Source organism: Vitis riparia, chromosome 18 (genome assembly GCF_004353265.1).
Source record: "Vitis riparia cultivar Riparia Gloire de Montpellier isolate 1030 chromosome 18, EGFV_Vit.rip_1.0, whole genome shotgun sequence".
Classification (NCBI taxonomy): Eukaryota; Viridiplantae; Streptophyta; class Magnoliopsida; order Vitales; family Vitaceae; genus Vitis; species Vitis riparia.
Window position 1 is genome coordinate 32,979,224 of NC_048448.1, and position 13,697 is coordinate 32,992,920.

Here is a 13,697-nt window from a genome sequence, read left to right on the forward strand (position 1 = left end):
TATCATAAAACTATTTTTGGAAATATTTGAAAATACCAAAAAAAAATTAATAACATTTCAAAATTTTCAACAAATTTTCATTTTAGAAAATCATAAAACTGTTTTGAGAAATGTTTTTTAAAATGTTTTCAATAGGCTATTCTCTAATTTGGCAGGGTTCACATAATATGAACAAAAAAAATATATTAAAAAAATTTTAAAAATGTTAATTAAAAAAATATGAGAAAATTTTTATTTAATTTATTTTTCCTTTGAAGAATTTATAAATAAATATTCAAATAATTTAATTATTTTATATTTTCCTACAAAGAGAGTAAATCAAATACCATAATTTGAGGTAGTTTCTTGTCTTTAGCCCTTTTATATCTTCATAATATTCAGGCCATCTTTAATTTTTGAGAAGGAAAAAAAAATAAAAAATAAAATTAAAACTAATGTATTAATTTTCATATTTTTAAATTTTATTTCACTTATTTATCCTCCTTTAATATAGAAATGAATGCATTTTTAATTAATTTTAATTTATTTTATATTCTTTTAATTTTGTTATCATAAATCAAATACGAGAAAATCATGTTTTTTAATATTTTTTTCTTATTATTTTCTAGACCAAGCAAGGATAAGAATATTTATTCCCCGAACAAACAAGACATTAATACATTCCATCACATAAATGACTCAATTAAGAGAAAATACCTAATTACCTAATTGAGTGTGACCTCTAACTCCCTGTCTATGTTGCATCAAAATCATGTCGCTATTAAAAACCATAATTATATGCCATGATACTATTTAACTCCCTCTCTAAGTTGCATTAAAATCATGTCACCATTAAAAAACATAATTATATGCCATGAGAGCATTTCTAGTATTAAATTCTTTTTTTAAAAAAATTTATTTTTAGAATCCAAAACATAATTGCTACAAGTGAAATGATTATTCTCTTGATATATTTAATGGGTTTTACATATATATATATAATTTCATATAAAATAATAAATATTTATATAAACTCTTTAATTTATTTTTTGAACCCAAGATTTCTTACTATCTTATTTTATTTCTAATTTATTAATTGACTTCATATGTTTTAGTTTTTTTTAAATCTAAAATGTGAAAAAAAATTATTTTGATGTCTATTTAAATTTGAAATAAATTGAGATCTACTTAAACTATTTTAATAAATATATATCTATGTAAAAATAAAAATAAAAAAACACATCAACAAAAACCTAAAAATCCTCAAATTCATTTTCTTTAGTTTTAATTTCCTTTCAATTTATTTTCTTTGGATTAGAAAAAAGAAGAGAAATGAGTAATAAAAGAGCCTTTGTTTCTTTAATATTTTTTAAATCAAATATTAAATTACTTAAGACTTGTTTAGTAACTGTTTTCGAAAATAGTTCTGAAAAATAGTTTCTGAAAACAAATTTTGAAAATTGTTTCTAATTTTATAGAACAAAATTTTGTTTGAAAATCTAAAATATTTTTAATCTATTTTTGAATATGTTTTAAAAATAATTTTTATATCTAGTGTTTTATTTTTAATCATTCTACATGTTTGTATAATTGATTCTTAAAATAACCCTCAAAAAACAAGTAAAAACAACTAAAAGATTTTATTTGAAAATATCTTATTTTTTATTATTAAGAATAGAAAATAGAAAATAATTTTTTGTTATTAAATGGTATTTTTTGTTTTGAAAAATAGAAAAACCATTTTAAAAAATAGTTTCTAAACAAGCCCTAAACTTTTCGTTGGGTTTTCAATAAATATTTTGTAAACTTTTTTACATATCCACATGAAAGAGGGTACAAAAGAAAAAAAAAACATAATTATGAATTTTTTTTTCTATTTCATAAAAATAGAGAAAATAATTGAAATACTTTAACCAATTACATATTATAAGGGGCACCAAAATATAATTCTTTTCCATAAAAATAAATAAATAAATAAATACTATTTTTTCAAGGGTGATTTTGTAAATTCCTTCTCTTTCTCCCCTCCTTTTTTCTATGATTTGGATATTAAAATACTAAAAAAAAAGGCAAAAGAATCAAAACCAAACAATTTTTGTTAAAGAGAAGACAAGGACAAAGGGGCCTAAGACAAAAGTGTGAGTAAGAGGAAGTTTACAAGGAAAGCCAATGTCTGAATTTGGAGCATTAAAATTCAAAAAATATATTGACTAAATCCAAAAGATAGTTATTAGAATCTCAAATTTTGGTTACAAGTTCACATGATTTATTAAAATAATATGGGGGCTGGTGGGTTGAGTGGAATACCAGCTGCATTTTGGTCCCACATAATCATAGAATAAAAATAAATAAAAAGAAAATATTACCCTAAACTTTTGCCATCACATTTGCTTTACAAATAGGGTTTGATAGAATGTTGCTTCCATTTCACAATTTAAAGGATGAAGTTAATTAAAATTAAATCAAAATTTATATATTCATTTAACTTTTCATGTTTTGAATAGGGTACGAGAATGAGAAATTTATTTTAGCGTGGTTATTAATAAAAAATAAGAATTGAAGTAAAAGTTCATGGGATTGAATTTATTTTTATCATAATTTTGATTCATTTGTTCTCGTATATATAGTAGTCCGTGTCCAATTTCTAAACAAAAAATTAAATGAGACACCGAACATGTTGTAACGCAATTACTTTTAATAGAGAGATTGTAATTCATTTCTTACGAAAAGAATTGAATAAGACCTTTCGAAGAGATAAGTCATGTTCAAGGAGTTCATAATAATGTTGGAGGAGTTCTCTCAACATTTATCAAATCCCTCCTTTCTGTTACGAGGGTAGAGTTTTCGGTTCTAACTCACCACCAGGGGATTCCAACTAAAAACTCTCTATATTTAGTCTTTTAAAACTTATACAAAATTTTCTTATAGTTCAATCTTTTCTCGGGTCTCATTAGAACTCTTACCATAAATTTGTTTAAAAAATTAAAATATATTGAATAAAAAATTATTAATTCTATTTTCTAACTTAATAATTTTATAAAGGAAATAAAAAAAAGCTTGAGATCAAGGCCATGATTCCATGGACGCATCAACCTCTTATTATTTAAATACAAAAATAATTTAAAAATAAAAAGAAAGTGAGAGAGAATCAAGTTTAATAAAAGAGATGACACCATCTTATATACCAAGTGTATCATTTACCATTAAAAAAAGTAAATAAAAAAATAAAAATAAATAAAAAAAAGGTAAAAAAGACAAAAGCATAAATAAAAAAATAAAAAAATAAAAAAAGGTAAAAAAGACAAAAGCATAAACAATGATGGGGATGTCAATGGAACTCACTTTCATACACCCATGATCTGCTGACGTGGCATCATCATATACACTTGTGTCAACCATTGGCATCTAGTGGTACACGTGGCGCCATATCCTTCTACTGGTATATTGCTTGGTGGGGCCATGTGGGTGGTCTTAACTCCGAACTCTTAACCAAATTTCATTTCAAATCCATATATGAATTTTTCATTCTAATTTTAACCAAATACCATATGATAGAAAATAATAATAATTTTTATTATTATTGGAAACATTTTTTTATAAAAATAATTAAACATTTAAGAAAATAAAAAATTTAGAAAATCAGTATTTTTAAAATTATTTTTTATTTATGTGCAAATAATAATTAATTTATTAAAAACGTATTTTAGTCTTTGGAAATACCATTATTCCCGGTAGCTAAATTCCTATAAAAAATGGAAATGTCCTATTTTTAAGTGCGGTTTGAATTATTAATTTTAGTAATTGAAAATAGCAATTTAAGTTTACGATGAAACAAAAATATTAAAATTATATTTTAAAATTTCCATTAAAAGGATGACTACCTTAAAATTTATGAAAAAAAAGCTTTAAAATTCATATTATATATATAGAAATTGAAAATAACAATTTAAGTTTATGATGAAACAAAAATATTAAAATTATATTTTAAAATTTCCATTAAAAGGATGACTACCTTAAAATTTATGAAAAAAAAGCTTTAAAATTCATATTATATATATAGAAATTGAAAATAACAATTTAAGTTTATGATGAAACAAAAATATTAAAATTATATTTTAAAATTTCCATTAAAAGGATGACTACCTTAAAATTTATGAAAAAAAAGCTTTAAAATTCATATTATATATATAGAAATTATTAATTAATTTTACATGACTATATATGTATTGATTTATTTATTTATTTATTTAAACATATAATATGAAATTATGATGATGTCAGAAAACCAGATTTCATTGAATTTATTGCTAAAACTTCGGTTTTTTTTCCTTATAAAATTAAAACCATGAAAAAAAGTTTATGGACTTTAAGAAACACAAAAAATAATATTTATAAAACTACATATCTAGAAATACAGGTAGATTGGGCAGGGAGAAAAAACAAAAAAGAATGAATTTCTAGAGAGAGAGAGTAACCGTTGAAAAGGACAGCATTAAATAGAGTTTGCTTGAGTTGGATTGAGTTGTTCCCACAGATTTTCCAATCAAAACCCTCTGTTACCTACCCTATTATCTTTATTTTTCTCAATAATCCAAAATTTTCCCAACAAAATTTGAAAAATAGAGGAATCTTGATGTCTGGAAAGAAAAAGAAAACTGCATTGACCAGAGCTTCAGTTTCCATGACGATCTTCTGATTTTGGGAGTTTCCCTGGAAAATAGTGGTGGGTTTTGTGCGAAATTGGATTTGGAGAAATGGGTAACAAGTTCATTTGCATGACAAAGAAAGATGGAAGGGAGAATGGGTCAAAGAGCAAGAGGGTTGGGAGGTCTCAGAGGAAAATGCTGGATGAGGAGGAGTTCTTGCACAGGCAAGCTTTGTCAATGGCAATTCAGCAGCACCAGTTGTCCCAGAGGTTTGACGGGTCCATGTCTAGGCGAATTGGGTCGACTAGCTCGCGGCGCCACACCCTCTCCGATCCGTTTTCTAATGGAAAACAGGTATATTTAGGGATATTTAGGGTTCTTGCTTTCTGGGTAGTGGCTATTTTCTTAGATAATTGGATCAAATGATGAAAAGTGGGTTGTGATGATTGAGATCTGTAAGCTGTTCTTTAAAGTGAAAAAAGTAGTAGTATTGGTAATGTGTAGAAAAGTTGGAGAATATAATAATCACATCAACAAAAACAACAGCAAAGCTTCATATGACAACTAATTCAGGCCATGGAAAGCAATTTGAAGCATGTGATTTGTACAAGGCTTGGTTGTGAGCTAATTTTGTTTATCATCTTTGGAATGGAATTGATGGCTGTATTTGGTTTGGAATTGAACTTTCTTTTCTTGCCAGCCAAACGGAGTATAAAGGAAAACAAGGAATTCAAAACGTTTGTTTCAGCAGTCAAAAGGGGTTAGAAAAGATGAAAGGAACAGCCTGCTTTCTGTTTGTCTAAATGCAATTTTATAATGCCAAATAAGCCCTTGGACTTTATTCACATGGTTCTTTATAGGAAGTAGAAGGTCAGAAGATTCAGTCTTTTCTTGTGATCCATGCTTGCTTTATAAGCCTTAAATTGTAATTTTTGTGTGGTCAGGTGTCTCTGAAGTTTAGTGTTTTTTGAGCCTTGAACAGCAATTCACGGACTTGGGTATCTCTAGAGTTGACTATTGAGTGTCATTGATCATGCGCTTAACTGTGCCTTTTGAAATTGAAACAGAAACATCTTAAAAGTTTCTGGTAATTCACAGCATGACAGGAAAGGCATGGAGTCTATTACTACATGACTTATTTTTGTTGAGGGCTTGATGACTGAAACTTTTATGTGATTAGATCGTCCTTTCTGTTTCAGTGGCCTTAAGTAGTAGGCAAGTAAAAAAATCTTAAATGTCTTGTTGCTGTGTGAATTGTTATCTACAGTGTCATTGCAGCCTATATAAGAGAGCTAGTTGAAGCAAGGGAGGACGTGGATCTTCCAAGGACACTCAAATAGTTTGTATTCTATATGATTGCTACTTTTTTCAAAAATAGTAGCAGAAGATCCTGGAATCTATGGCTATGTTTGGTTGTAGGAAAATTTGAGGGAAAATGTGAGGGAAAGAAAATAGATAGGAAAAGTACAAGGAAAGAAAAAGTGAAAGAAAATAAAAAATAGATTTAAAGACAATAAATTAGTTTTTAAAGACTACTTCAAGCTCGTTTTACTTATTTTAACTCTTTTATATAAAGATTAAGTAATTTGAAAATAGATAAGTTTCTAACTATTTTAATTATTTATGTTTTCTCCCATATTTTCCATAGTAAACTAAACATGAGAAAATAATTTTCCTTAGCGTTGTTTTTGTCTCCTTAGTATCTTCCTAGAACCAAACATAGCCTATATATGTCATACAAGTAACCATGTGTTTTGATTTCTTTCATTGTGTTTGTTATTCAAATGCTGTTTAGTTGAACTCCTGTACTGAGGAACTCACACTTATCACAACTTTGCATCTGTAGATCCAGGTATTTTGCAGAAAGTGTCCACTATGCTCTACCAAATGAAATTTATTATGTCCCAATTCTGCATTTGACCTGGAAAATACAATAATATATAATTCAATACACTATCCAGATGCCTATGGTTGGGTATTCACACCATGAGGAGTTCATTGCATTACAATTTTTGATACATCAGCTCCAAATTTTTCTTGAATTCGATCTTTGTTCTTTGCTCTGCTGCTGTTTCTACTTAGCAGAAAGACTGTAGCCTGGCAATTATTTCATCTGTTGAAACTTTCAAGTTTCCTTAGAAGATTATGGTCATGTACCATTTATAAGGCATTCACCATTTTCTTGCTGCCTTTTGTGAATAAATTCTTCACCATGTATTTCATTGTGCTATATGTCCTTTTCAGGGACCAGATATTTTGGAGAATGTTAAAACAAAAAAATTTGTTCTGGTACATGGAGAAGGATTTGGAGCATGGTCTTGGTATAAAACTATTGCTCTGTTAGAGGAAGTGGGTTTGGCTCCAACTGCCTTAGATCTTAGGGGATCTGGTATTGATCGGGCAGACACAAATAGTGTCACTACATTGGCAAACTATTCAAAACCACTGACTGATTATCTAGAAAACCTTCCAGAGGATGAAAAGGTAAGAGGGTGTGTAAAATCACAATGATTCCTGTATATCTCGAAGCACGTGTCTGGCATTTATTCTGGTAAATCTTGTAATACCTGTAGCCCTTTTTACAGGTTATTTTGGTTGGTCACAGTAGTGGAGGCGCATCTGTTTCATATGCTTTGGAGCATTTCTCACAGAAGATCTCAAAAGCAGTTTTTCTTTGTGCTACAATGGTGTCTGATGGGCAGAGGCCTTTTGATGTGTTTGCTGAAGAGGTACATAATCAGTGTTATATCACCTGTTTAAGGTTATATTCCATCGCCTACTGAATGGCTAATCTTGTGCAAAAATTGCAATGATTCATCATTATACTTCACCACTTGGAATTTCATACATAGTTGATATGTACTGGAAAAACTCTGTTTTACTGAATGCCTGCCAAGTGTTGTGGCACAATGCTTCCACTTATTGCAACAGCCACCCAAAATTCCCACATGTTTTTTAAGTGCATACTAAAGCTTTTATTGCCTTGGATTCTGTGATTCAAGAATGTCCCAAAATCATTGACAAACTTCATGAGTTGGTTATGGAATTTTCAGCAACACAGTATGCTTCTTTTCCTTTTTGCCTCGTTGACATTGCTTTTATCAGCTTTGTAATGCTGAAGTTGAATTGAAATTCAATATGTCAGTTAATTCTCTTAAAGAGTCCATCACACCACTCAGTGAACACCTGTCAGCCCAAACAAGAAACCATCATGACCAGCCAAGGCAGTCTGAAATTCATTGTGTGGAATGCAATTCTTTATTATAGTTATTGTTGCTTTGATTTCTCCAGCTTACATGTTTTCTTATAACATTTTTTCCCCTTTTCTGCAGCTTGGGTCTTCGGAACTTTTCTTGAAGGAATCAGAGTTTTTAATTTATGGGAATGGCAAAGATGAGCCTCCTACTGCATTCATGTTTGGGAACTTGCAACTTAAGGGGTTATATTTCAACCAAACCCCAACAAAGGTATTTTCAGTCCTAGCCTTTTTTTTTCCCCTTTTCATAGTATCTTCTGGGTTTTTTCTCTTAATTAATGTCACTTGGAGTACCATATTTGTATTCATCTCATGAAAGAACTTTTAGGTTATCAAGACATAGGAACCTAGACTCTTCTGTCATCTAATAACCAAATTCATTTTTGAGATGATATTTTGAGTCCAAAGAGTTAAGTAACTAGCTGTGGATAGAGCATGATTGAGACTGGATTAGTGGTGACTTTTAAAAATTAAGTTAGGGTTTAGATCGCCTCCTAGCTCTTCTACATATCTGGTATGATTCATGTATACGTTCTTCTACATGGGTAGATTTTGATATTGTTTATTTATGTGTGCATACAGCTTATTTAACTCAAAAGTCATAGAGGAAAACAAAAAAAAAAAAATTGAGGAATGGTTGTATTTGAGGGTTTTTTGCTAATTTATCATTGTATGTACTATTTTTAACCAAACATCCTCGTATGTAAACATTTTTAAGAGTGCCTGTGATGAACTCACAACTTCAGAGCAGCTCAAAGTAGAGGAGGATTAGTTCTCAAGTCCATTAATTGGAAATTTGGAGGCAGGAGCCGCAATAGTTGGTAGCTAACTCGTAAAAGGATCTGCAACATGTCTGATATAGAAGAATGTTCAAACTAAATTGGCTAATGCTGCCTACAATGAGATATTGGTGAGCTAGAAGTTAAGTCTTTTAGGGGTTGATGGAGAAAGAGGACTAGGATCTGTGAATGGAATCTAGGACAGAATGACTACTACCTTTTTAGGTTGTTTGCTGGCAGAAATCAGGGGGAAAAAAGCTTGTCCAAAATCTGGACATCCACAATAGTAGGGTTTTTGGGTTTGGTCCAGTTAAATATTCTTGGAGTTTATGATCAAGGGATGGGGGTTAGGGATAAAAGAGGGGTTAAGAAAAGGTTTATTGTGTGCAAGAAGTGTGGGCATTAGCAAAATTCGGGTGAATCTTTAAGGGTAAGTTGATATACATTCTCCAACGACCAAGTATGTGCATTGGCCATCCTAAATCAAATCTCCACTCTAAATTTACTTTGTTTTGAGCAACTAGTTGTGCTTCACTCTTATATATGATTTTGAATAATCAAATCAAGAAACCTATTTTTTATTCTTAAGCCAATTTTAAGGATTGTTTAAGAGAAAATATCTTGGGGTTCAAGGTTGTTTTGTAATCTGCAGGTCAAAAGTTTCCATCATCTCTTATATATAGAAAGAAGTGCTCAACCATCTTTAACTTCATCCCATCCCACATGTCTATATGTGATTACCTGGTTTTGTTGAGCTCGTTCTCAAATGCTATGCCACCTTAAGCATCCTGGACCCTTCCATCTTTGCCTTTACAAAGTTGAAACTTCTAAAATTTTCTAACCTGCTAGGGTAGCCCAGTTGGTTAGGGCGAACACTGGGAAGTGTGGTTTCAGTAAGCAACACATAGTCTTAGGTTCGAATCCTACTATTGATGATACCTTGAATTTACCCTGTGTTGGTTGTTGTAGGGGTAGTCAGCACCCTGAGGTTTGGTTTGGGTCCCCATGGAGAGTCCTAAAGGCTTAGCCAAAAAAAAACTTTCAAAATTTTCTAGCATGGAGACCCAGTCAAGTTATTCTTCATGGACATGAGCCAACAGCTGTTAGAACCAACTTTCCTAGAGTCAACCTCATGTCGTACCTTTTCAGTGCATCACTGGCTTGTCAAAACTTTACAAGCCTTTTTGTAATCATGATGTGGTGACCTTATCTATCAGGTTTTCAGTCAAATTTTCTGTTGATTTTTCGTCATAAATTTACCCTACTGATCCTGTTTTCTCATTGTACATTACCTAGTTTGATGTGGTTTATCTTCATAACAGAGTGGTGGTCAACCAACCTTGTTTCCAAGAGCTTCACTATCTCATTGTCCATTTTTGAGTTCAGTGGTTGCTGATCCACTCTTGGGTTCAGTGATTGCTACTGATTGTGATTTTGTATAGTGAATGTTCCTCTAGCCAATCGAATGAATCTTTTTCATTGCTAGTTATTTTTTAGGCTTGTTAGACAATCAATTTTCCTAAAAGCTTAAGTTTATAAGACTTGGACCCATAATGTATATTACATACTCTAACACACTCCCTCACGTGTAGCCTCCTTTGTGCTTACACATAGGCTTAATAAATTGGGGAAATAAAATTGCCTCTTTTGGTTAATAAATTAAAGAAATAAAATAGCCTCTTTTGAGCCTAATAAATTGAGGAAACAAATATGCAGTGAGGTTCGAACACATGACCTCCCACCAAACAAGGCTATGATACTATGTTAGATAACCAATTTTCCTAAAAGCTTAAGTTTATAGGATTTTAGCCCAAAATGTATGTTATGCACTCTTACAAGATTCATGTTTGTATTTACCATTTGACTTCTCACATGCTTTTTAATCCAAAGATTTTTTCCCATGGGGCAAAAAGTGGTTGTAGCTAACCCTTAAAATTGCAAATGAGGCTGCCTACACTTGGATATTGATAGGATAGGATTATGCTCTGAATGGTTCTCTAGGTGGCTTATGGGCTGAAACTAAAAATGAAATTCTGGCTTAAATTCTGAACAAGGAAATAGTTTTTAGTTGTTCAGTTATTGGAGGTAAAAGTAAGGTTAGAGTAAGAAGTCCGTACAGTAGTGCAGAAAAGGTAAACGAGAAAAAAAAGAAGAAAAAGAATCAGCTTAAAATCTCCCCAACGCATTTTAGGACTGTCATAAAAAAAGAATCAGAAAATAATGGATTATCACCATTACCTAAGTGCAAGATCTGCCGAGAATGCCCTCTTCTATCGTCTTTAGAACTCTTTCTTATATGGAGATTGGTTTCTCAATCCCTTTTAAAGGTCTATTGAATTTGACACCAAGTTACCAAACTACCTTTGAATGTAAAATTTTCTGATTTTGTTCAATGAGACCCTAGCCTAAAATCAAGTAGGTTCAACCATAACAACAAATATATCCTCCATAAGGTGATGGGCTTCATATAGTGGGACCTGTTGTAGTATAGAGATCATGGTATACATTGTGGGTTAAAATCCTAACAGCTTAGGTTTTTAGGAAAATTGGTCACTTAACATGGTATCAAAATCTCATTTAGCAGGAGATCATAACTTGGAACCTCATTGCTTTTTTAGTTCCTTAATTTATTGAGCGCATGTGCAAGCTCAAAGGAAGCTATCCGTGATTTGTTTTTTTATGGCTTTGTCTATCTCTCCACATGTGCCTATGGGGACACACGTGTTGGTTGTTCAACAGGACCCAACAGTCTCTAATTTTCCACTTGGGTTTTTCTCCTTTTCCCATTGCTTCATCTTGTTTGCTTTTTAAGGGGCTAATCCCATCAATATTGCACAACTTTATCAAAATTAGCATTAGTATTAGTATTTAAAATAATTGAGGATCTTGGAAAGAGGTTTCATTCCCCCTTCTAATTTTTATGGAACTTTTAGAAGCATGTAGTTATTTCCTAGTCCACCAATTAGCATATTTATACATATTCTGTTAAAAATGAACGATTTTTCATCAATTCATTTGTTCATTTTGAGCCACTCTAGCCTTCATTTAGCACATTCAACTACCAAAGCTAGTTTTGATTTGGTCTCCTTTTTATGCTGGCCTGTGAATATCATGTTGTTTGTGGCCTCGTATTAAACGTGTCACAGTTGAGGCAAAAATATGGTCATGGTAATCAATCTCGGTTTTAAACCTATAGCTGCAATTAGTATTCCTCTAAATTGGTGGATTTCTAAAGTATCTTTCCGTGGGTAATTATATTATGAGAGTGTAAAAGAGCCATTAAATTTTAAGAGTATTATTGTTGACTTCTTGGAGTTTATGAATTAGGTAAGTCTCCAATTAATTTTGAAAGTCGGAAGAATGCATGAGTTCATTAGAATAATCAAAGCCCTTTTTTCTTCTGAGATATGAGCTTTAAGAAAGGGTGAGCTTAGTATTAGTGATGAAGAACTATTAGTTTTCCAATGCATGCCACTGGTGAAAGGGCTTGTTTGGGAGATGTTAACTAGTCCACTGGTGAATTCTTCTGTGTGGGTATATACCATGGACTTGGGATGGCTTTCATTTTCATCAGGACTGTGGGTTTACAGGGACAGCGAGGTTTTCACTTTCATTGTGTACATATATTGTTTCTGTTAAACCAAATAAATGAATAAAAAGGTCTTATATGCTTTTAGAACTAAGAAGAATTGATGGAATCCTCTCTTGATAACCAGTACTCGCTGGTATTTGAATGTGTATACTCCAAGAATTCAGTCAGACCTGGGTATAAAGCCTGTTCAAAGTGAGTATCTGAGACTCAGTCAATCCAACCAAGCCTTCACATCTTACCCCTTTTTCCAACTATAACAAAATGTTTCCTCGGAATAATTAAATTTGTTTCTAATCTCATTTAACATGAGCTGCATCAATAAGGTTCCTAGCCATCAACTGCTGTAAAAAACTGTAATTCCACCAAGCATTCCCCTAGAATCAGTTCTCTGTTATACACAGCTTTGACGTACTTAGCACATCTTCTTGAAACTTACTCCCTAACCTTCATAATTGTTCCTAGTTTGAAGATAATCATTCATAATTCCTGAAGCCAAAGCAACTTTTTGAGGAAAATCCTCTTGATTAGATTTTTTTCTCTTAACGCTTTAAAACCGGGCTGATTGTTTTACCATTTAAACTTTTGATATGCATTTCACAGATGGGTTGCTTGTAATTGTGTCAACAATAAGTACCATGGTTGTGTGATCCACCATCTCAAATCGACACATTTATTCTTGCTTGATGAGTAGAGAATAAACTTTCTCCAGTCTACAAAGAATTTGTGTCCTTTTCCTTGGGTGAAGATGTCCTAATAACATAGAGTAATGAAACTAACATGTAACATGGTTCATTTCAGGATGTTGCTCTGGCAACAGTTTCCATGAGACCCATCCCTCTGGGGCCTATCATGGAGAAGCTGTCCCTTTCCCCTGAAAACTATGGAAAAGGCCGCCGGTTCTTCATCCAGACGCTGGACGATCGTGCACTTTCACCAGATGTCCAAGAAAAGCTAGTGAGGGAGAACCCACCTGAAGGAGTCTTCAAGATCAAAGGTAGTGATCACTGCCCATTCTTCTCAAAGCCACAGTCCCTGCACAAAATTTTACTTGAAATTGCTCAAATCCCATAACCATACATCTCCATAAACATCAGGGCAGTTTTTTTTTTCTTCTTAAGGAGAAGCAGGGTAGTTGTTGGTTACTCACATGGCCTGACAACAAGGAAGGCCCTTCTTGTATGTAGAAAATGCAGTGATCTGACTGAAGTATGCCATTTCTTTCATTTTGTTTCAAAACATGGATTATATATATAGGATCTTTCATTTTCTTTCAAAACATGGATTATATATATAGGAAATAGGGTAATCGACTTATTCTCCGAACGAATCAATGTCATATTAAACATAGCTGGTAAAGATTAAAGTTGATGTTCATAAGCTTGTCAGCTATTATTGTTCATTTTCATTTTCTAAGTGAAATCGTACTGATGAAGATGGAGAGGTCC

General features: G+C 31.8%; 1 protein-coding gene across 1 annotated transcript; it reads left to right on the forward strand.

Annotated features, from left to right (window-relative positions):
* The first annotated feature begins 4,505 nt into the window (after positions 1–4,505).
* On the forward strand, positions 4,506–13,651 carry LOC117907825 (putative methylesterase 14, chloroplastic). The gene is made up of 5 exons (XM_034821482.1): positions 4,506–4,979; positions 6,870–7,109; positions 7,211–7,354; positions 7,958–8,092; positions 13,051–13,651. Exons 1-5 carry the CDS (start codon positions 4,734–4,736, stop codon positions 13,321–13,323), a joined length of 1,038 nt encoding a protein of 345 aa, XP_034677373.1. The 5' UTR covers positions 4,506–4,733; the 3' UTR covers positions 13,324–13,651.
* Positions 13,652–13,697: the final 46 nt, after the last annotated feature.

Coding starts and splice junctions, on each gene's coding strand:
- LOC117907825 (XM_034821482.1), top strand. CDS start 4,734: ATGGGTAACAAGTTCATTTGCATGACAAAGAAAGATGGAAGGGAGAAT. Junction 4,980..6,869: donor CGTTTTCTAATGGAAAACAG/GTATATTTAGGG, acceptor TGTCCTTTTCAG/GGACCAGATATTTTGGAGAA. Junction 7,355..7,957: donor TTGATGTGTTTGCTGAAGAG/GTACATAATCAG, acceptor CCTTTTCTGCAG/CTTGGGTCTTCGGAACTTTT.